The sequence below is a fragment of the Falco naumanni genome, chromosome 8 (assembly GCF_017639655.2).
Source record: "Falco naumanni isolate bFalNau1 chromosome 8, bFalNau1.pat, whole genome shotgun sequence".
Classification (NCBI taxonomy): Eukaryota; Metazoa; Chordata; class Aves; order Falconiformes; family Falconidae; genus Falco; species Falco naumanni.
In genome coordinates this window covers 18274803-18299019 of record NC_054061.1, presented here as the reverse complement: position 1 = coordinate 18299019, position 24217 = coordinate 18274803, and the positions used below count along the sequence as shown (strand labels likewise).

Genomic DNA, 24217 nt, shown 5'->3' with positions numbered 1-24217 from the left:
GTCAATATAACAAATACGCCAGCACCACGTACCAAAGGAGGGGCAGAACTGAGCTAGACCTCTCTGAACTCCCACACAGGAGCCAAATCACAAGCAGTTACAAGCCAGAAAGCAAAGTAGACAGGGAGCTGAAACTCTGGCAGATAAGATCAGAAAGTTTCAGGAAACAGGCAATAGCTTCATGATTTCCAAAACTTGGTCCAGCTAGTGGTACTGGGAATCTCAAAACTTTTTTCTTGTGCCAAAAGGTTAATGGGACAAGTACAAAACTTGCTCCCATTTTTCTCTTTATTCTGCTTCTCCTGGAAGGGCAGTAGGGACTGCCACGAGGCTCAAGACTGTAAGACACACCCTGCCTAGGTTGTAGATGCAACCAACTATGCACTTGATGAGCTGCCATGAAGTCAAAATACATAATTATTTAAACCTTTACCATGCTAAAGTTGTAAGATTTCAATTCCACTAATTTGTTAGAGGATCTTTCTGCTTCTGAAACATACTAATTTTCAGACTGGAAGAGGAAAGCCATGAGGTTTACAGCTTCTCAGGCTGTGGCCTGGCTTTGATCAGCCCCCTGAAAATTCAGAGATCTGGTCTGTTTTTGGAATACCACCAAAAGAGGGTGATTTGAGGCTAATAAACATCGGTTCTTGTAAACACTGGAGCTGCTTTGGTTGACAGCGTCTGAGGACTTCTGCAGGCAGAAAACAATCGAGAACATGGCCAATGCCAGAATGCAGCTTATTAAATTTTCATGCTGATTCTGATTACTTTCATTTAGCAACACAGATGTGCAACCAGGATGAGGAGATATAGTGCCTATGAGCACTGGGAAATGGCTGGCAATATGAGCAGTTTTGGAAACCAGTCACTTAGACCAAATGCTGCTCACAGCTCTTACCAGTGACTTGATTTTAAAGCAGCCATGAAAACATTTTAATATATTAGACTTCACAATTCTGATTCTTCCTTTCTGTTTCAAGGAACGCACATAGTGGTCCAAACAACTGAGAAACAAAGATAGGAGAGCACTGCTAAGAATAGTTTTAAAAAACAAAAAGGAATTATAAAACCACTCCATACATGATCAGGATTAAATTAGATATTTTTTTTTGTCTGAAGCATCATCAACATACACTGAGCCACTCTAGTCTGTATGAGCAAAACAAGAGGCACAACAAAGAGGTTTAGATGGACATGCCATCGTTGGTAAGCTCATCCCAGTAATAACCAAAAAGCTGCTTGTGCTGACGAGCCCTTTGGCCCTTTCCCTTTTGCTTTGGGCTATGACATCAGGGAGCCATAGGACAATCAAGAAAAGGATGAGGTAACCAAGACCCTGGTCTAGGATCTACCTGGGGAAGCCTGACCTGTCTGTGCAAGTGGTCACTGCTATTTATTTTAGGGAGGAAGAAACATTTAGCTTGAAATATTTTAACTGGAGCATGTAAAGAATAAAAAAAGGAAGATTTCCTTTTCTGAATGCCTCAGATTTTATCTTGTAATTTCAATTCCCCATATAATCATCTACAACAAATTCAATAAAGCTTTGGCCTAATCCCAGAATAATAGAAAAATTGAGAGTTAGAGCTTTGCATGTACAAAGACACAGAGGGAGCACCCACAGCTGGAGTCGGCATGTGCTGCCAGCCCTGCTTCAGCAGCTGGGAGCCCACCCTGGGGCAGCTGTACCAGCTGGTGGTGCGGGACCGAGCAGCACTGTCCCTCCGGGCCTTAGGGACAGGTATGGCAGCTTCACCTTTCTCTTATTTGTGCCTAACCCTCCCCCCCACTGCCAGCCGAGCGCTTGGCCACAGCGGCGGGTGCCTGTGCAGGGTGCTGCAGACCCCCAGCAAGCCCAGGTCAGCGCTGCGGGCACAGCCCCGGCCCCTGGGTGCCCAGCACCAGCGGCTCCTTGCACCCACTCCTGCTGCCGCGTGGGACCACGGACCCTCACAGCCTCGCTGTCAGGAAGCATAGTGGACATAAAATGGGCAAGTGAAACGTTTTACTTTTCCCACAGTGTGAAATCTCCTTTTAAAAGAAAAAGGATTAACTGTTTAAGTAGTTAAATTAATTAGGACTTAATTAAGATACATTTGGACATGCATCCTCAATTCAAGGTTCCCATGTGAGGATTTAAGAATCATGGGAGAGGGATTAAGGTAATGTTAATTATGTTCCATTTATATTGACTATTTAAATTGCTATCCCTTTCCAATTATGAGCGCCTCTAACTCAATTTCTTCAAGAAAAGCAGCCTTACCCTGGAATTCTCAAGGATGTTCTTCAGCCAAAAGAAATGTCTCCCCCTACAACTGTAAATTTATTCAAGCCCAGTGAAATGATTCTGGATTTCAAAACATGGCATGTTATACTAGCTCCCTTGTGGTTCTTGCAAGTTTTTTAAAACCAGGAGACAACCAGGCAAACACAGGCAGGTTAGCGTTTAGATGAGTGATGCTTCATGTCAGTGAGACATGGTTCAGCAGCAATGAACAAGCTAGACCACAACTCTCATTTTGAGAGTTACTAATAACAAGGCATCCACGATAATTCAGCAAGTCAGTGAAAAAAATGAGCAAGTTTTAACAACCCACCAGAGCAAAGCCATTTCAGAGACCGCCCTAGGGCCAAGTCCAGGGATGCATCCTCAAAACCCACTTAGGCTCTTCAAAAGTTCGAATTAGCAGCCTCAGGTCACACTCCTCTTGTCCCTCCCACCTTAATGCCCCCTCCCCTTCCCTCTCTCCCACAGCAGGTAAAGGTAAGCCTAGTGTCCTGCCAGGGACGCACATACTGCTTTCACCTGCACTCAGGGGCATGGCGAGGGCTGGTGCTGTTGACAGGAACCCACCTCAGGAATGAAAACTGAAAGCACAGCTGACTGCTCTTTATAGACTGTATTAAAAGTGACTAAAAAACCCATATGTTTAAAAGATTCCAAATAACTTTTGTGTAGTGATGATCTAAGTTATCATTAATGGCATTCATAAGTCAAAGAACTTTATTAAACCTGGCCATGTCTCTTCAAAACAAATGCTGTTTTCATACTATTTAATTTCTATAATTTAAAGATACATGGTGAGGAAAAAAACCCCACCCAAAACAAACCAGACTTATTTTCTTTTCTGCTGCAATGAGAAACCACATTTGTTTCATAAAAATTTACCACCATTATTTATTAGCAGGCAGAAAGCTTCGAGGTATAATAAAAATTTGGTACATAAAGCTGCAGCTGCCTGAGGAGAGGGGGAATTAACTGTAATGAAACTGGTTTAAAAGAGCCTCATAATATCACTTGAAAAAAAATACCAAAAAGAAGGTGGTAGAAGCAAGAGGAAAAAGAAAGGTTTTTTGGTAAGTCATAAAATATTATCTGTTCTTTCTGCTAATTTCTCATGTGAAAAAAAGACAAATTTTACTCTGATCTTTACATTTAAGATGCATACCTGGAAGAAGCATTTTCTCTTCCACATATGCTAATAGTGCACAGTTTAACATGCTGTAATTTTGTCGGATGAGGATTTCTTCCTGAGCAGCATATTTTTTTTATTCCTAGTTTAGAAGCTTTTGCTGGTCATCAGAAATGTGATTAGTCAGCTCTTTAAGCACAACTAATTTCCCAGTTTCTCCTTGGAGATAAAAGGAACCCAGCTAACAAACCTACACTTGGGAAAATAATCCCAGTAACATCTAGATATGGAATCTTTTCCATTTGCAATGCAGTAGCAGGACTAAAGAAACAAAACACATTGAGAAATTCAGTTTTGGGGAGACTGTACAATTACTTGTATACTCAAACCTGCACCACAAAGGCAGCTTAGAGCAGGGTATCTCTCTTGCCCAGTTGAGTAAGACAGGCAATGATGTCATTTCACTTAGTAAGATATTACAAGTTCTTATCATGTGCATTTTCATTTAGAGATGCATTTATATTTAGCTTTGTGGGTGCTTTAGTCATCTGAACGTTACATTTGGTAAACAGCTCTGGTGCAAGTAAAACAAATCGATTGAAAGTCCTCTGTGCAACACCTATATAATTATACAAGATTTTAGAAATATTTACAGCACTCAGATTCAGTTACATTCTAAAGGAAAAAACTTTTGCACTTGATTAAGAAAAATTGTTTCACATGCTGAATTGATCATGAATGGTAAATGTCTGTAAGCATAGGCCTTTGTAGTGCCTTGTCAGACAGGCTCTGCAGGCAGCTTTTACTGTGCAGCCTATACTTACAGTGCATCCAGCCAGCTACATGGTCCCAAGGAGCAGGGAAACCCTAGCACAAGATTATTCATCTTAACCTTTTTAATACATAAAATTCAGGTCACAGTACATTTATAAAAGCCAAAATACACTATTACTATAAGATGCAACTCAGACTCAAACTGCTAGTTTCTTGTTTGGCTAGTCAGAAGGCAGCCAGATTTTTGCATTATTGAACTTGCCTATAGGATCACCTTCTAAGACTGAGAGATAAGCTGCCAAAGTTCACCCTAAAATAAATCTGCACAGCTGAGTTATAAATTAATATCCAAATTTCACTACACTTTTTTTTTTTTTTGTTTCTGACAATCTTTCTCTTTCACTCTTTCCCTGCTCAGTTTCACAGCAGATAAAAAAATAACATATAGACCCTATATACAAGCCTTGGCAACATCCCTGTTGATAAAGCCAGCAGTAAAGTGTTCGAAAGTACACATGGGCTTGAAAAAAATAAATAAAGAAAATCACTACATTGTGATGAGTCTTAGTGAACGATGCTATAACACCATGATTATATGGCAAGCAGGACTGTATTTAGATTATTGTTGCAAATGACATTCATTAATCACCATGACCGGCCTGGATCATAACATTCTCCAAGATAAACTGTATTTAATTTCCCAATTCTTTATTATAATTAATATTATATAGTTGGTTTTAGTCCACCAAGCAGACCAGATTTTACTACCAACACAGACAAAAAGCACAAACCCGTCACACAGTACCAGTATGAACTGTTACACACTTTGCCAAACACAAGATACTAGGTAAGTCTCCAGGAAAGGGGAAAACACCATTTGTAGCCGTTTCTGTTAGAATTTTTTTCCCCCGGAATCTAGAAGGATGAAACACAAAATACAGACTTTCAAGATTTCATCAGAAGTACAGAGAGCAACCCAAACCATACAGATGGGAATGTCAAGCTTTTCCTTTAGCTCCCTCTGTATCCCAGATCCTTGACTGAACTATACCAAATCCTTCCTCCAACATTTTGTATTAAACAAAGTTTTCATGCTAAAACTTTAATTTAACAGCACTCAAAAAGACATATTTGTGCCTAAGTCAGCTACTTTATGTTCTTTCAACTTCTACAGCTCCAAACAGGGCAAAAGGCTCTGGGCTCCACTTCATGCTCTGCACTGTGATCTTCACAACCCTTGAAGCAAAGGCAGCAGAGCCTGCACCACTACTTACCCCTTTTATAAGGCTAATTACATATCTTTTGTTGCTCTCTCCATCAGGAGATTCTATCTCAGTAATCAACAGGCAGGTTTATGGTTGAGAAAACTGGAGAATTTGAGAATAAACTAGCTGAAGCTTTGTCTGAACTTCAGAGGAACAGAGGAACTTTGTCCGAACACTACAGAGGCTCAGGTTCAGGTCAGGTATAACCAGCACTATCTCAGCTGATGCTCTCCAGCACCCCTCTCAACAGAAAATGGGAATTCATGAGGTACGGGGAGCACTGAAAGGGAAGGGTGCTCTTCTCACTGATGTAAACCAGAAACAAACAGAAGTCAGAGGACTTCAGAGCTAGAGCCAATGAAACACAAAGTGGGTTTTAAAATAAGACCACATCATTTTATACTCATCCAGCAACACTGTGATTCCTGTTGTTGTTGTCTGAAAGGCAGCAAAATGACAAGTTGGTATTCCAACACAGGAATCCCCTCTTCTCAGGGGTGCAGCACTGTCTACTGCTGTCACCATTTCTGGGCCTTGATGGAGAAGGCACATGGGATTCATGAGGGATGAAGCGTCTGTGTGTACTCGGCATTTCAAAGTGGTTCCGCAGCCCACAAATGCAGAGCTGTGCATACGGAATCCATTTTCTATGCTATTAACTATCCTAGGAAGTTTATAATGGTGTTAATATTGCAGACCACTTGGATTTAATTCTGAAGGAGGTACAATTTCAGGGTTGGTGAAATGAATGTCTTTGGGCGTCTTCCAGACAGCTAATTAGTATATATAAATTATTTAAATTATTACAGAGTTGTGGGTATATGAATTAAGTTTTCAGCAAAGCAGATAATGTAGGAGAGGTCTGGAAGAACACACACACACATACATATAATCTGCTAGGTCACAACTAGTCTATATTAACATCATCACACCCTGCTAACATACTAAGATTTTCAATCATTTATGTGTTAACCTGCAGTCAAACACCAGCTCCTTTTGTGTTGCATACACCCAGTCTGAATAGTTGCCATGCCTCCCCCAAACTCTATTATGTTTCAATTCTAGGAGAAAAGCCTGGATTATCATCCTGCAGATCAGTATAAATGTAAAAACATATTTGACACTGACAGGACTTAAGAGGTTCCATCTGAGAAGTAGCACACATTGCAGGCCGTGCACAGGTGAGATGGTTTTTATTTTCTACTGTTGTTTCTGTAAAACTGTTAATGCGAGAGAAAGAAGTAGGCATATAAATAGCTCTCTGAGAAAACTTAAGTGGTGACAAATTAAATAATCAAATTGATAGTTGTTATCAAAGTATTGTACTTCCAGAATAAGATGAGAAGAAAATTAAACTCCATTCTGGCTTCAGATGAATGATTCCCTGAAAACTTCAAGAGGCAAAGAAGTTGCATTGGAAATTTGTCTTCATTACCCAGCCCTTACTGATGGGACTGACTTCTGGCAAGTCACCCAGCAGGACAGTGGCCAGATAGGACTAAAAGTCAGATCTTTTCAAGCCTCACCCTGAATTTTGCCTGTTGGACAGCATTTCAAGTTATATACCCCATTAGAAGGTAGGTAAACACCAAAAATAACTGGAGCAGGTATTCTGCTAGTGTGTTTGGATTTCTGGATTTGATAAAAACTATGTTAGTATACCCTCTGTGACAGAGTTCTTGTGCTACTCCCAGTGCCTGCTGTGCAGGAGGAAGCCACCACATCAGATATATTTAAGCAGACAGAACACGATATTGTACCATCAGCACGTGCACTTTACCTCTCGAACATGCTGTAATAAGATCAGTGTATTGTTACAGAATCCTAAGGCATACAAGCAATTGTGCAATTGAAAGGGAGAGACATATGACATCACCCTGCCAGGGTCTACATATCATGAAACCTGAAGGCATCTGAAGTAGCTGAGAGAGGTGGAAGGATCAACAGAGATATCCGAATTAGTTCCAAAAAAAAAATTGGCTGAAATTTCAGTCCCTTTAGAAATATTTTGAGGTCTTTACCAAAGCCAGGTCTGTCCAAAGTTTTGCAAGTGGATGTTTAGACAGATTTAGTGTCACAGGATGGCTTCTTTAAAAAGCTTGCCCTTGTGCTGGTACTCTCCATCCACTCCAGCAACAGTTCATGACTTCCTCGTCACCTTCACCAGTCAAAGGATGGCTACATTCAAATGTAGCTCAAAACTCAGACATCCACTCTAACCCCCTGCAATGTGACAAGTCTCTCTGCAAGGAAATTACACCTCTTGGCATCCAGATAGACTTAGCTTTTAATTTAAAACATCTTCAACTTGTGTCTTTAACTTGCTGATACATGTTAATTAAATTTACCAGCAAAGATGTGCTTCACAGAAGATTCTATCTATCCCCCTGAGGATTAGCAGATAAGGGCAGCTAGAGGTTAGGCTAGATCCTTCACATCTACTGACACTTTACAACTTTGCTGCTGTTGATATATTAGAAAGAAAAAAAAATAATCTTCCTGTAAAAATGAGATCCTTCCAGATTATACTTAAAAGCTTTGCTTTAACCTTCAGAAGGTTAGGGCTTTTTTTGGTAACATTTTTTTTGGAAACACTCTCCCTGCTAAACAAAGTAACCTGTATGGGACTGACATACAATCCTGCTTGAATCTCCCATCATCCAGCTGCTCTTCCATCCCAAAAATACACCAGAGAAAGATCTTGAAGGAGAAGAGAAAACAAACAGTGAAAGAACAGAAAACCAGGCTCATCAAATGTACCCAATTTGATCTGTAGTTACCATCTGCCAAGCAGCCTGACACCTGGTTCAGTAGCACTGGGGAATCTCTAACTTTGGTAGCCAACACTTCCACAGGATATGAATTAAGAATAGCTTCAACAGCCTCTCAGAAATAAGCTTTGCACAAGGGCAAACATCTTCAATGGTGCTGCCGTTCAGTTTAGAAAGTGGCGTGCATATATTTTTCTTAACCCACACAGCTTTTCCTTGAAACAAGCATCTGCTTTGCAGGCACTACACGCACCGAAGTCTCCCCCTTCCTCTACACTGACTGCATTTATCCCCACTGCAGCTTGCTATGACATGGATCCACATGTATGAGTGCCTCCCGTGGCATCCAGCCTTGCCTCAAGTATGCTGTGTTTCTGAAGGGGAGAGGCAGCCTGGGCTTGTCATTTTGCAAGGCAGATTTGATGCAGCATGTTACAGTCCACAGTTTCTCTTGCAGCTCTAGAAAACGGGCAAAGCACAAGCTCCTTCCTCTTCAGAGGTTTTTTCTTGAGGAAAAAATTAAGCCAAACAAGAATTCTTGCAGCGAAACTGAGGATATCTATCAAGTTTTATGTAATTCTATTAAATTAATTATAAAATAATCTATAGAATATTAACATCTTCTAACATTCTTCTACCTGGCAGACAAAGTGATGGATTTAGCGAGACAGTCTGAAGGGAGAGAGGTGAGATGGAAAGAAAGATATGTAAATAGGTACAAAACTCATGTACTATTGCATTTTTGTATACATGGGAAATTAACTGAAACAAATCATGGAATTATGGTGAGCAGATATTTTAAAAATTTTACTGTGGTATATTGGTATGTTTTTTGCATGCCTACCATGTTTTTTAAAAAAGGCCCAAGTAGTCCACTTTGAAATTTTCAGTAAAATAACTAAGATAGCAATCAAACAGCTAGATAACTATCACAAAGGTTCAGCTTTTCAAACCATTAACAAACTTCGCGGTCAGCTCAACATGCAAGTTCTTCAAACACTAACACATAAAGCACAATAAGCACTTCTACTTCACAGAGTAGTTTACTTTTTATCTCCCCCTCCAGCTCTGTCTATCCCACTGGAAACACATCCCTTTCTTCTCTTGGCCATCTGCTACAGAACTTAATGAAGGGTACTTCTATGCTTTCAGCTGTTCTCACTTCTCAGAAACACTTACATGTGCAGTTTGCGGTGCTTGTGCTTTCTGTTGATAGCACAGATATTTATTTATTAAAAATATGGTTTATACTTTCAAAAGGAGGTTGTTGTTGCTCTGGTTTTCTACAGCCTTACTTCACTCCTACACCTATCGCCACTACACCCTAATATATCCTCTTCACCAGAACATGAATGAAAATTAAAATAGCATTTCTAGCTTCTATGCTGCTACAGGTAGGTATTACACGAATGCTACTTTTTTTCTGCAATGCTTTCCATTGAAGAAGGGTCTGAAGATGCTGAGACACATTCTGAAGATGAAGACTTGCCATGCTGCACATGGAATGACTATTGTACAAACAGACTAAAAATAAAATCCATATCTAATGATTCGGAACTGTTAAAGCTGAAGGGGAAACACAAACAGAATACATCCTAAGGGATGACTGATTGAATGACCCCCCCGCCATAGTCCCACAAAATGTTATTGATCTCAGACTGAATGCTTATGTAGTTGATAACTTAGGCAGGAATTGTAAAACACAGGTGGCATTATTTTTGTCACGTGAAAGAGGAGGAAGTGCATTTTCCATCTTCTTGGTATTACAGTTGTCCTGAAATGATCTGCTAGTAATTTTGGTTGGACAGAGTGTACCTCCAGAGTTCCACATCAAAAACACATAGACCAGAATTAAGAAGCCAGAGTGATGCAGTTCTTTAAGAGTTTTACCAACAATGAAAGAACATGGCTTGGGGCAGGGGAGGGCTAGCCAAATTAAACAGAGTGAACCAGCAGCCTCTGCTTTCAAATTTCTTTTATAGCGTTAGTATCTCACTAATCAACACAAATCAGGGGATCTGTTCCTGCACTGCCACGTGATGCCTGTGGGGAGGTGACACCACACCACCTCTTCACACCACACAGGAAGAGAAGGGGAAGAAGAGGACGGTACCTCAGCCAGAGTCTGAGAGACAATCCAAAACACAGGGCTGCATTTCCCATCGTATTATCATCCTGTTTTCCTTCCTAGCTTCCCAGGACTGGCAATCACCGAGTGTTCCCTACCTTCAGGAAACCGGGAGACCAAAGGCAGGACCTTCTGTTTTGTCCTGGAAAGGATAAACAACTAAAGAGGAGGGAAGGATTTCAGGACCATATAATTTTTTTCATCTTTCACTTTACTTTCACTTACACCATGAGGCAGACCTATGGCTTTCCTCCCAAAGACCACTGCCCACGTCCCAGAGACCCCTGCCCACAATTCTTGTAAGAATTTGCTCAAGCACAAAGGACTGATAAGCTAATTAACATACAAAGCAAGAGTATGTTAATGATTTTCGGGAAATGCTATGTTTATGCATGAATACTTAATGAATATGTATGAATAAGTTCTATATGAGGTGTATGATTTTGAAGCTTGGTGTGCGTTGGTTGTGAGGAGACTCACTCATGCACCCAGCCGTCAATAAAGAAGCGTCTGCTTATCTACGTCCCATTGGTGTCAATAAGTTCTTCATTCTGAGATTTTGGTAACAATCACAGAGAACAGATGTCACCACGTGGAAAGGACTGCTGGAGATCTTCACAAGTTTGAAAAAAGGCCTGAAGGGAACTAGATAGAATTCGATAAAGACAAATGCAAAAGACTAGAAGTTCAACAACAGAGTAAACCACACCAAACCAGCTGGCCAGGCTGGAGATCTGTGCATTACTGTGCGTCAAAAGCTGAACATAAGTGACTGCTCGTATTGCTGCAAAGACAACAAGCACTTCACCAGAAGTACAAGCAGGAATACACTTTGCCAGCCATGTGGCATAATTCCTCTGCTGTTCCTGGTGGCAGTTAAGTCACAGCTTCAAGAAAGATATCCATTAACAATAAATGCTTTAGGTAAGAGCTATAAAAACTATCACAGATTAAATCACATAAACAAGGAAAGACCAAAAGAATTAGTTATTCAGAAGTGAAGAGGAACCTGAAGGAACGTAACACTCTTTACAAGGCTTGTACAAAGAAAAAAGAAATCATCTGTTCTCCATGTCCATTGGTGAACTGAAGACAAAATAATAGTTGTAATGAGTTTGCCATGCTGACACAGACGAGTACAACCTGGCTTTGAGACAGGAGGATGGACTAGGAGACCTCTTCACCTTCCACATCCACTTTCCTATAATTTAATGAAGTATTTACATGCTTTTTCTGTAAGAGCTTTTCTCCTCAAAACTACAGTTAAAAGCTACAGCGTTGGCCCTGACAGGCAAGTATAATGCCTCAAAAAGACATTCAGTTTTGTGCCTTTACAAGTTTTGGAGTGATGCTAACCTGAATCTGGAGAGTAAATGCTTTAGAGGAAGCAAATGCATTGTTACATCTCACTCCAAGACTTTGGCAGATAACAACCACAAAAGTTTCAAAGTTTCAGCATTATTGGATATCCCTGAAGAAAGATGTTTCTCCTAAACTTCTGCAAAGCATTAACTGTTTTCTGACTATTTCTTTGCATAAATTAGTACAGAAGGAAGAAGCTGCTAATCTCTAATTCAGGATCAGTGCCACAGTTTGTTTTGCTCACCTTTCTGCTTTAAAAAAAGGATAGAAAATGCAATACTGTCACTTGGGAATTAGGAAAATAGTATTCTGTCTGTAGAAATGTTACAATTTGTGGCAATAGCCTTCATAATCTTTTTTTATAAAGATCAGTACCTACTGGTATGGACTAGGAGACATGATAGTCTGCCACTTTCTACTTCTGAGTACTTAACTGTCCCCTCGAGTGAAAGACACATAACGTGAGCATTAACAGAGCTAGAAAATGGGCTGCTGTATTAATTCTACCTCTTAATAGTAAATAATCAATTAAAAACAAGCTCCTGATTGCTTAAGCAAGAAGGCAGTAATCAAAGTAAGCAAGGAGACACTAAACACTTGCAGGGAACTCTCTGGACCAGACTATGTGCTAAAGACAAAGTAAATGTTCAAGAAAGTCTACAATGGAAAAGAGAGGACCAGGTAGCAACTTCAACATTACTTATTTTTTTTCCTTCTTTTTACACACACATAGTTTGTGTTAGTCTTGCTTGAACGCAGAAATTTAAGTAAGTAAAAAGAATAGGAAAAGAGTAGATTTTAGTACTAAGATGGGTGGATGGGATTGCCCTAGGGCAGAGACTAGAAAGGCAGAGCTTCAGGTGCTATCACAGGTTCTGTGAAGCACTGACATTTAAAACCATTTGATAAAAAGCAAAAGGACATTAACATGATGGAGCACAAAAGGCAGGGTAGCATTTCAGATGAACAGAGCCAGTCAACCCAGTTTTGGTCCTTGAAGGGCTGCACCCCGCTGTCACACAGACACAGCATTTGAAAGTTCCACAACCCTGATCACAGTGCAGGGGTGCTAAGGGACAAAACCCTGCCAGAGTCCAAAAGGAGGCAAAACAGCAGCTGCTGTAGTAATGGAAACAGTGTGAGTATCTAGATTAAATCTGAAAGGCAGTAAGTGTGCCATGAAGAGTGGAGGTAAACTGACAAGCCACCAGAACAATAAATATTGGTATGCACGTGTACACACACAGAGGGTAGTTTAACACAGACACGAGGGGATGCAGGACAGAGCCGTGAAACATGCAGCTTTATTACAGCATGGAGAAAAATGGATAAGAAATTACTATTTCAAGAGAAAGGTTAGCAGTAGAGCAACTGTGATAAACATCAAAGTATAAACAGCAGAGTAGTGCAGTATGCTCTGGTAAGCAGAGAGGCATAAGTAATTAGAGCTACTAACTGAATCACTTCATAGATCCAGAGGGTTGAGGCAGAATCTCTGCTGCCAAAACAAACTTCTTCTAGTTAAAAGGTTTGAATTGTCTGTCTGAAAGAGTGTCGTACACTAAAAGCTTCAGTGTTAAGACAGCAATGGCATGAACAACTCAATTTGAGATCCTCGGGGAGTGGAATGGCTGCAATTAATCCACAATGTCAAAACCTCTCTCACTCCTTAGCAGAGCTGAAGCTAAGACAAAAGCCACAGAACACCAGGAGCAGCTGTCAGAAACTAATCTAGTGAGACTCCTTAAGCACTGGCAAATGCCACCAGGGCAGGGAAATCAGAAGATCGCATGCTGCAAACAAAACTCACTTCAACCCCAACTGGAAGCCAACAGCTCAGGCTATACCAAGGCTACCAATTTGCAGGAGCTTTGCAAGAGACTGTACAACAAAGTCTAGGGTCTACCTGTGTGAGAGGAAACCCTGAAAGCATTGCAGCAAATTCAGATTTCATTATAGGAAACCTGTAATAATTAGTTGGAATATTTTTTAAAAAGCTAAATAGAGAGAGATTATAAATGCATATTACGTGCTTCTACAGATTTACATGGACAAAACCCTATACAAGGGGAGCACAGGTAAGATTCAAAAAACAAAGAAAGATCAAGTTAAGTCTGGCTGCACAGCACTAGTTCATTCCCCTCATGGGTATGGATTATGCAGTTTTACCACATGGACGTGAACAGTATCCTCATGAAGCAAGACCATACTCTCAAGTATTAAGATTAAGCAGTTGCAATACTTCAGGCATTTATCTCCTGACTGCTTCCCTTTGTAATGTGGGACCTTGTCTTGCAGGTTATCAGTGTGTCTAAATGAGCTGAGTATTTGAACGTGTGGTCCACCTGTGCAAACACTGACATATGAACACAATGTTACCATAACACATCACTGGCCAAAAAAAAGCAGGTTCTGAAATTCACAATCCACCACAGGTTTGTTGTTTGTTTGGTTTTTTTTTTAATTATATTTTTACTGCCGTATCTGAGACCTGGGGTCTCACTGTTTCCAGCTGAAAAGTAAATAATTACATAAAACTCACTCAGACCAATATCCCATGAAAAACCTGAGACCTAGCAGAGATGCTGGAATTCAGTAGTTGCAGTAAGAGCCATAGCCCAAAATGTTGATCTACCAAATTAATCAGTTGCCTACATTCTTAGGAACAGGAAAAAACTAACAACTTTGCACAGTCATGAAAACATGGGCCTCCTTACATACACCACCACAGCATCTGCACAGCTTGGGGGCTAAAAGTATCCAAGTTCAGACTGCTATAGGATGTGGAAATGGGTGGGACAGAGGGAAGGGGGAAAGGCTACTGCACCCTCAGGATTCCTCATACAGACAAGAAATGATCCAGGAGGGCTTTGTCAAAAGATGCCTCGCAGCAAAACTACTGATACCTGTAATATAACTATAGTTACATGACTCTATGTATGACAGGAAAGAAGTGTACCACCTCATACGCAGACGACCACACATATAAGAACAAGAGGAAAGTTTATTAAAGAAAAACATCAAAACCTCTGTCCTAGATCAAATCATACATGTTTTCTATCAAAGTTCATATGGAACCATGCACAAAACATCCACCTTTCCTTGCAAAGAGCAGTCCTTAAAACATAGAAGATCAATTGCAACAGCAGGGCCAGTACAAGGCCACCTTCACCTCAGCAGGCAGGGCAATACTCTCATTTCGGTGGCATATTGCAACATACGATGTTCTATTATACAACTAAGGGGTTTTCAGAAATGCAGTTGAGCGATTTTTAAGGCTAACAATAGTTTTCCTTAAAATATTAAGAAGCCTTAAAATTTTTATAGATCCCTGCCTTTCCTATAAAAAAAAACAAACCCAAAAACTTGTATAGGTGCCTGCCAGGAAGGTAGGTACATGAAATAATGGAAGCCATTTTCAGGAGCTTTCACATTTTATTTTTCAATCCTTTGTATTTACAGGTAAAATTGTTTAACTTGCATTGTACTTCTCAGCTCACCTGAGTGAGCAGGACTGAAAGCCAAAGTAGGAATGTGGCATACTAGAACACAGTGCGGAAAAATTTGATAAAAAGAATTGCAAACAGCCAGCAACTATCATCAGGTACACTTTATTTAGTAACAACACCCCACCCCCAACACAACAAACAACTAATATCGGTGGGAAAGAACAAAAGAGAAACTGCATCAAGGAAACCAACAGGATCGTACAGTGAGAGTAACAGAGGATGGAGGATGCAGTGCACAGGTTCAGGTGCTTTCTACCCTGTGCTTCAGAGAAGACGTGCTGCAATTACAGATTGCATTTTTATAACACCTCTCATTTGAGCCCTCTGAAGAGTATCAATAATAGTTATCCTTATCTTCCCTATGAGGTAAAAATAATTGCTGGGTTATCACAAACTGAGGTATTAGCATAGTGGGGAAAGGAACTGGACTCCAATATTGGTGTACTGCTCCAACTCTGCCGGCACTGACACTACCGGGGCAGTTCAGAAGTGCCTCCCAGGGCAGCACACTCCACACCTGCTGCCCGCACCGCTTCACGGGGGATGCTATTACCCTGGCTGCTGGTGGAGGTTCACACTGGCTCTGGCTCTCAACAGGCTGGGGTCACAGAACGAGAACACATGATTTCTGCCTTGGATGAAGAAAAATCTGTACAAAGGTTGGAATAATTGAAAAGAAATCACTGGGAAGGATGTAAAGAAATTTGTTGATTCAGCTATAATACAGCCTCTGCACCATGCAGCATCAATAGGCTGAAACCAGCATTTTCTGTCCCTATTACCTCATAGTTGAGCACCCTCACAGGGGATACCCTGGAGAAGAAAGATTCCAATTTTTAGGCTGCTCAAACCTCTCTTCTTTCCCTCTCTTTAAAGTGGGTTTGAAGTTCCCATCTTCAAAGCTAGAGGAAAGAACATACTCTCACAAGAACTTTTACAGAAGAATATCCTTCTTCCACATTTGAATTAATCGATACCTTAGCATATTATGAGAAGACAGAATACGCATTTCACTGCAGGTTGTCTAGTATCTGCAGCAGCTGGGCCATGAATATCTTTGTGGAGCTGGGCTCAGAAAGCCAGAGCAGGAAATCTGGTCTGCCCCTGGTGCAAAACTGATCTCCTCCTCAGAGGCTTCCACATTTGCATGCTATTACTTGTGGTGACGCAAGTCGAGGCGGACTTAAAAGAAACACTATGTCTGCATGGCTGGGTTAGGACAAAATGACCTTTATTGTTTATACAAACTATTTATATATCTTAGACAGTGCAGGTGTTAGACCCTGATAGGTTTTTGTGTCCTCCTTGCTTGCTATTTGCTGTTGCTGTAGGTGCCCGTATGCTGTGGTTCTAAGTTCTGATTCTTCACATCCTGTTTACGTACCTGACAATTTGTGGCTGTCTTAAAGGTACACGGCTAAGTCTTTGAGGTCAACTAACTTGTCTGCAGACCCGCTGCAGACCCCAACAATTACTTAATCCTAAACAGTACCTCACGAATCAAATTGATATCGGGTATGATTGATCTTTGGCTATGCTCAGCCCCAACACTTGAAGAGTACCACAGACAATAATAATACAGTCTGAAGTGACCAGTTACGAGATTATAAATCTCACCTCTTTGCAGTTACTTCAGGTCTGAACCTGGGCAGAGTTCTTGCTTCAGGATTCAGCTCATTTTTGTTTTGAGCTCAGCTGCTGACAAGTAAAGGCACTATAACAAACAAGCCTCTGGGTCTGAGGTCTGGATTACCTTAAAGGTTACTTGATTCAACAGTAAACGTCTATCTCCATCTCCTTTCTCCAAAAAACATCAGGCACTGATACACCACATGAAAACAGGTGCACTGAGAAAGACTTGAAAGCACTCATTCTAGTGAAGGTCCCGGGAACTGGCTTTAAGACCTCATCTCCATTAGTAATTATACTAAAATTATTTCTCTCAGTGGCAACTGAAATCTACCAGTTGGCAGTATATTTTTTACATACTGTTGAATTACGTAGACACATACAGCAAAAACCTCTGAAGCATCTGAGAGCTGATTTCTAGATTTATCCAATCAAGAAAAGTATTTGAGCACCTGCCTCTAAATCTTCTGTCATAAAGTAAGTGACTACAACTAAGGAAAGCAAGCTTTCCTGCAGTAAAAAGTTGTATCCTTGACAATACATTTCATGGTATATCTTATTCTACTTATTTTCAGGGGTTTTTACCCTGCCACAGGTATTACTGAACCAGTCAGCCAACCATCTAGTCCAAAAGCACAATTCGCATTTGCTCTGGATCCCTCTAATTTCAAGAAATAAGATTTATGAATTCTTCAAGGGTACTTAGAAGATGGATGGATATTCTGCAAAGAAGTTGAAGCCAAACTCACAAAACAAAACAAGAGTAAGTTCTGGCTGTACATTGATGAAGAAGTTTTTTTGGTCCCCAGTCATAAGTTAGTACAAGGTTTCACCAGGTATTTCCCCAAATAATACGTAGTACATATAATTGTTTGTGGATGCGTTGTTGCTCTAAAACCCAATCTTCAACTCTTAGCCCACCCTTTTGGATGTGGTTGTGTAGCTCTTAGGAGCTGGGCACTAACCTAATGAGACTGAAGCGGCTCTGTCAAAAAGTAGGATGGCAGCAAGGACAACCAACAAACATGAACCCCCAACAGACAGAACCTTGAGAAAAGCATAAAGCAGCAAGTCATCAACATTTCTACTCTATTAGGGTCACAAAACACACCCCACCCCACCCCCCCATGCTTTGCAAAGCTTTTCTCTTTAGTTATGTAAATTTTGTCTCTTAGTTATATGTAGAGGCTACCATGCCCTGTTCTCCTCTCCCTCTTGGTTTTAAGCCAATGGGAACATTCTAATGAATAATTCAGAAAACATAAAACAGTGTAACTGGCAAAGGTCTGATCTTACTGAGCTCTTATCTTTGCTGAGTTTTAGGGGGTCATTTCATATAGGCTTGCTCCACCAGCATCTCAGGTGGAACAGAAGAAATTAGAAAAAAAATAATTCCTATTGGTTTAACATTTTCTTTAAAAATGCTCAGCAGTTTTGGGTTGTGCTTGGAGATTAAAACTGCCACTAATGTCTCTGGTTTCAGTCATTTCCAGTCAAACACCTGAATGAACTAACAGCCAGAATGGGACTTCACCTCTGGAATGTGACTGAACACCCATTCATTCAGCTGCAGCAAATTATAAAACTTCACATTTTCAAATTACTGTCTATGCTATTTCCCTCTCTATAACTATTGCTTCCTACGTTAGACTAATGAAAAATCAGCACTCAGGTTTTGGGGTGGTTTTTTTTTTTTTCTTTTCTTCCTTTAAGCAGGACAAAAGAATACTGTTTAAGCAAGCCTGGTCCGTCTACAGGAGCCAGACTAATTCTAGTTCTAAGAAGGAATAAGAATATAGCCAATTTCAGAGTCTTATTTTAGTGTTATTTCACAGTTATGAGAAAGCACATGGAATAGCTGTATGTTCATGAGATTGTTTCTAGAGCATTAAAAGATGTTAGAAATATTTATGTTGCAATATAAGCACCCACTATACCTTTTGCCATCGCTGCCACCTAGCACATCAAAGAAAACCGTTTAATGGCACCTTTAAAGATTTCCTAGTGATTGAAGTCTGCATTGCACCACATTAATGACGATCTGCATTACATTAATGTTACTGTTTACACATATAAGAAATTCTTAGCACGAGTCAGAAGGGAAGAACAAACTCATACAATATAATGAGTACCAGATAAATATATCTTTGTCTCCAGGTGAACTATTTTGCAGCCAGAAAAAAAGGAATTCCAAGAAAAGTTATCCAAATCTGAAACAGTTTACAGTGTCATGCTCCTATGCACTGCCAAGTAATTCATCAGCAATCAGGAACCGTGTGTATCAGTAACTGGCAGTGCTCCTTTACAAAGAGTTACAAGAAAATGCTACACCCTTCTACACTTGTATGGATTGAGTGATTATTAACTGATGACCACAAACAAAATGCAGCCGGAGCTGCTCAGTGAATACAAGGTGGGACTGTTTGCTCACTTTTGCTGATTTCATCTTTGAACAGACAACTTTCTCACCTGTCATGTACTTGACTTTGCTGGAGAAACACTGGGGAGACACTTCTGGGGAAAGCAATTGCTTTGAAAAGGGCAGAAACTGGAAGTACAGTAACTAAGTGTGGAAAGAAGGTATAAAAACGTTCTTGCAGTTAAACAGGTAGCAATGAAACTGCCTCAGCATTAGATTTAACAGTTTATTTTTAAGGTGAGCACTTCTGTTGCCATTATTTGAAATTAGCTGTCATTGTCAGAGATCTTAATTTATTTGTAATTATATAATTGAACTCCAGTGGCATTCCAGGAGTAAACTAAAAACTCCCATGATATTCATTTTGTAGTAAGGAATAGCAACATTCATGTAATGACAAATACATGCCAATTTACATCTTCTCTTAATCTAAATAAAATAACTCTTATTAAGGCCATTTCTCACATTTGTTCCTAATCCTGCAGGAGGATTTCCAAGTTTATGTGACAGCACTGATTTTACAGTAGCAAGGTTAAAATACCATCTGCTTTTCTTGTTTTTAACATTATCCAATAAAACATTTATATATTAAATATCCTCTACTTTTATTCAATCTTTCATCAGCCTTAGGTTTCTTGTATTTTAAAGATAATATCTGAAGAAAGTAATGTAAGTGTTTATGCTAATATTTTATCATTGCTATTTCCTTTGCTAGATGAACTTGGCACAGTTAGTGATCGAAGCAAGAATATACTCAATGACTTGGAGGTCTCTTTGTTTTAAGAAAAGATACCTCATTTACTCCATCAAGAAGTTATTTTCTCTCAAAATTAAATGATACCTACATCGCTTTATGAATAGATAATAAGATCCCAAATCTCCCTTAATTGTTAATATATATGTTTTACTCAGACAAGAAAACCTTTAAGAAAAAAAAGTTCTTTACACTGATAAGATGAAGAGAGACTAAATCTTCCAGTTCAATAGGTGAAAACAGAAATATTTCTCCCTAGATTATTTTGCTTCTGATTACTTTGCTGAAGTGTCTGGAATAACAAATACAGAGAAGTTTTCTTTTATTCACATTCATTCCATCATGTCTTTAATCTGGAAATGTCACAACAGAATTGTTTTAGATAGCCATATGAAATCATGCATCTAATTATCAGCTGTGCTTCCATTACCCCAAGGGACACTTTCCTTTTTCCAGGCTGGTACTAATTTCAAGAGAGAAAAAGAATTAACAATAAGAAAAAAATTCTTAATTTGATAAAATACATAAGGCAAAAAAGATAATCACAGCTTCAGATTCTCTCTAGCTATGGTAATATACCAAAAGCACACGAAAGCCCTCAATAAAGCATAATTCCCTCTTTGCAGCCTGTATGATTTTTAATCACAATATCGAGAATCAGTGCACTGACAGACAATGCTTTCCTTCCCACAGCCTGTCTGCTACCTACAGTGGCTTTACTGAAGCAAATTTAAACAAAACTAAACAGCAGCTGGAAAACTTGGAAGTTCTCTTACCATCTGACAAGTCAATTAGCCCGAGGTAGTGCAAAAGTTTCAGAGAGGAGCACACCACCACCACAATCCCTAAAGTCTGAAGTCCCTCCGACTCGCCTTTCGTCCACATCCTTTAAGGCACCACACAGATACCTACTGGTGTGCCTGCAAACAACTGGCAGACATCTAACGCTGAGAAATCCTCCGTTTGAAGCTTTTCTTCCTGCTGCTCAGCTAAGTGTACAGCACATTTCCCTCCCCCCCTCATTCTCACACTGCCTCTGTTTCTCAACCTCTCCCCCTGTTTCTAGTTTTCCTCTTCCCCCCCCCCCCCCCCCCCCCTTGCCTTTTTTTTTTTTTTTAAACATACAAGGAATTTTTAACTATAATCTATGGTTTTATTTCGTTTCATTTCAGGGTAATTCTCTCAAGAGTTTACTCCGCCCCTGAACAACTTAGCACTGTGCTGCTAACCTCAGCAACCTCTCACACTTTTTTTTTTTTTTTTAATATCTGTGACACCAATGTTTGCATTTGGGATTTTCTCCGTTATTCTGCCAATACAGATGCTTTTTGTCAATGCCGCTTCCACACGACGTAAGAGACTATACTATGGCACGTTGTAGGGAAGGAAAGGAAAGGTCTTTCCCTTATTCCTTCCTCGCTTCCCGCCATGTGCATAAACACACTTGACACATATATGTGTATTCCTGTATAGAGCCCAAGACCTGTGCAGCAATTGTGTTTGTAAGCAGCGGCTCCAAGCCCTGCTCCGCTGGATTACCCACGGGACAGCAGTGGGGGCATTTTGCTGACATGTAATGCACACCCAGAGATCCGTGTGCACCGGCACTGGCCTGGAAGAGCCATCCTTTGCAGGCAGCTCAGACAGACGGAAGCACTTTGCACTTGCTCACCTTTGCAATATTTTATCAGGCTGCTGGCACGGGGTAGCACTGCAGGTTGCTCTCAAGTTCAGTCAATTATGTATTTCTCCATTATCACCACAGATGAGTAAACACTCGGCAGGTTGAGTGTTTTATCAGGATAGCAGATGCAAGATTGCAACACCAGTAAAAGCTGGATTTTTCAAGCGTGCTATTAGGGGAAGATGATGGTGTGTCCCATGTGGGATGCTCAGGAAAACACAGCCAACGCCTTTTATTTTACAGGACTTTGAGGTTCTCATTGTCCCCACACTCCCCCCCCCCAGGCAAGTAGTAGCTCCCTTTCCCCACTGTCCCAAAAGAGCAAGGCAGGCTGGCTTTTACCCTGCCAAACTGCTTCCATAACCTCTTCTGATACTGCCTCTGCCTTCAACTACTGTTGAACAATAACTTCAGGTGCAGAACCCTAAAGAGATTTTTGTATATCACATTAACTAAGTAGTACACTTGAATTGCTTAGAGATGCTCAAATTAAAGCCAGGTTGGAGGTGCAGAGTACTCATACATACTTGAGTGATCAAGTCAAGAAGTAATGAATACTTTAATTGAATTTGAGCTTTGTTTCTGTATGCAGGTGGCCAGGTAAGAGATCATACTCCCAAATACATTATTCATGAGAGTTCTCTGTCATTGGCAGCTAACTAGCTAAAGCTCAATGGCATGATACCAAAGCCACTTCTACAGATGAATACTTCAGACCAAACAAATTATTTTTTTTTTTTTTTTTTTTTTTTGTACTCTGTAGTGTCTGCCACATTAGGTTTTCATTGCCCTGGCTGTATGACTGACTATGTTGCCGCATTATGGTTCATATTTCCCAGATGTACACATTCAGCTTTAAAATTGTCAAGGAACTGAAATCACTGCACTGTCAAATTGCTCCCAGACAAGGAGAGGAGAATTTGGAGGAGAAACGTGATAAACATACCTCAAAACATTTAGATAATTCCTTGGTTAATCATGTCCTGTTTCCATTAGAGAAACATTTCTACCACAAAAGAAACCCACGACCAAACAAAACCAAAACCACCACAAAACCCCCATCACATTAAGTTTGGCCAGGCACACTGACCACAAAAATAAACAGGTTCCTTCCTGTATATAGAAGAGATATTTGACAGATTTACTGGCTGCCTGGTACACTTTGCACTGTTTCCTCAGACCCCTAAGTTATTGGATCTTAAAGAGCACACAGAACTAAAAAAGCCCATCTTACTCACCCACTCATTTCCAGGCACGTTATTTATTGCAGATACATCAGGTCACATAGCTTCTTCTGAACAATGCCTGAACCTTCTGAATCTACTAATTACCACAAAAAAGTAAAACTAAAAAATGATGACATAATAAGCAATGAAACTCAAAAAGCCTGGCTTTCTACAGGTATGCTTGGCAATTCTGCAGTTCTCCCACTGTGTCCCACCTCTGCATCTTCTAAAGCCCTGTAGCAGCACTGTAGCGAGAGGCATGGGGAAGGGCATGGAAACCTGGTAGTTCCATCATTTCTGTTACAACAATTTATGCCAAGTCTAACATTCCTGATATAAGCAAGCTGCAAAAGAACATTTGGTTTTGGACCCTAGAATTCTTGCTGCATGAAGACCTCATGCATGCCAGAAGCTCAGAATCCATTAGACAGTATGTCTAACATTGTCAAAGCCAAAAGATTTTTGTGAGGTTGACTCAGTTTTTAAACAGACTTAGATGAAATGTTGAAGGATCATTTTTTCCACTCAGGACCTTCAGGTTGGTTTGGGATCATCTTGAAGCCAGCAGTTCTTCCTGAAGGCTGCTGCTTCCCCCTTATTTCCCCAAGCTTCCCGAAACAGCCATTAGCCACTGGGCTTATTCTTCACTTGCTTGTTACTGCCCTGAGAACCAGGATTCCTTACGTTAGTGTGACATGACACCAGCGCATCCCTAACTTTTTATGGAAACTGCTGCCAGTTGCCAGACAGGCAGAGCACCAGGTCCCTTCATCCATCTACCCATGTAGCTTGGAAGCTGCACACTGACCTATGTTATAGCATACAATTAATTAAAACAAATCCTCTTTCTGCTGCTGCTTAAATATTCAAATTCATCAGGAGTGGCTGACTAGAGCTGGCTATGAATGCCTTATGGGCGGCAAATCCTATGAATTCAAATACTCATCTGTTTTTTCCACTGTAAGAACTAATTTAAGTAAAAGATAGCATCTTTCTGCTAAAGCTTACCTCCCAGCTTGGCCCATTAGTTACAGCAACACTCATAATTTACTGTAGTATTGAGCTAATGAGAGAAATAGGTTCCAGGAATTAAACCAAAGAACGGCTACTTAGTTTAGTTCTCCAATAGAAATCTGCGAAGAAAGAGGACCAGCAGCTCTTAACAAGAGGCAGAAATATAAGTCAAGATTTTATTAGGTATTTTGAGTCACTACTGGAGTAATGAGGGAAAACCCAAACCAAAGCCAAATAAATAGTGAGATTCAAAATTTTTTTTGTTT

General features: G+C 40.3%; 1 protein-coding gene across 3 annotated transcripts in view; it reads right to left on the bottom strand.

Moving 5' to 3' along the window:
* KCNIP1 (potassium voltage-gated channel interacting protein 1) overlaps nucleotides 1–24217 on the bottom strand; it is a 435639-nt gene that overhangs the window by 38673 nt on the left and 372749 nt on the right. The window contains exon 1 of one of the 3 annotated variants that reach the window (XM_040604353.1): nucleotides 20804–20977. The exons of the other annotated variants lie outside the window; for them this stretch is intronic. Within the exon in view, the coding sequence (XP_040460287.1) occupies nucleotides 20804–20912 (109 nt within the window). The 5' untranslated portion in view covers nucleotides 20913–20977. Of the gene's footprint in view, nucleotides 1–20803; nucleotides 20978–24217 lie in introns of those variants that run through there. 3 annotated transcript variants of the gene reach the window in all.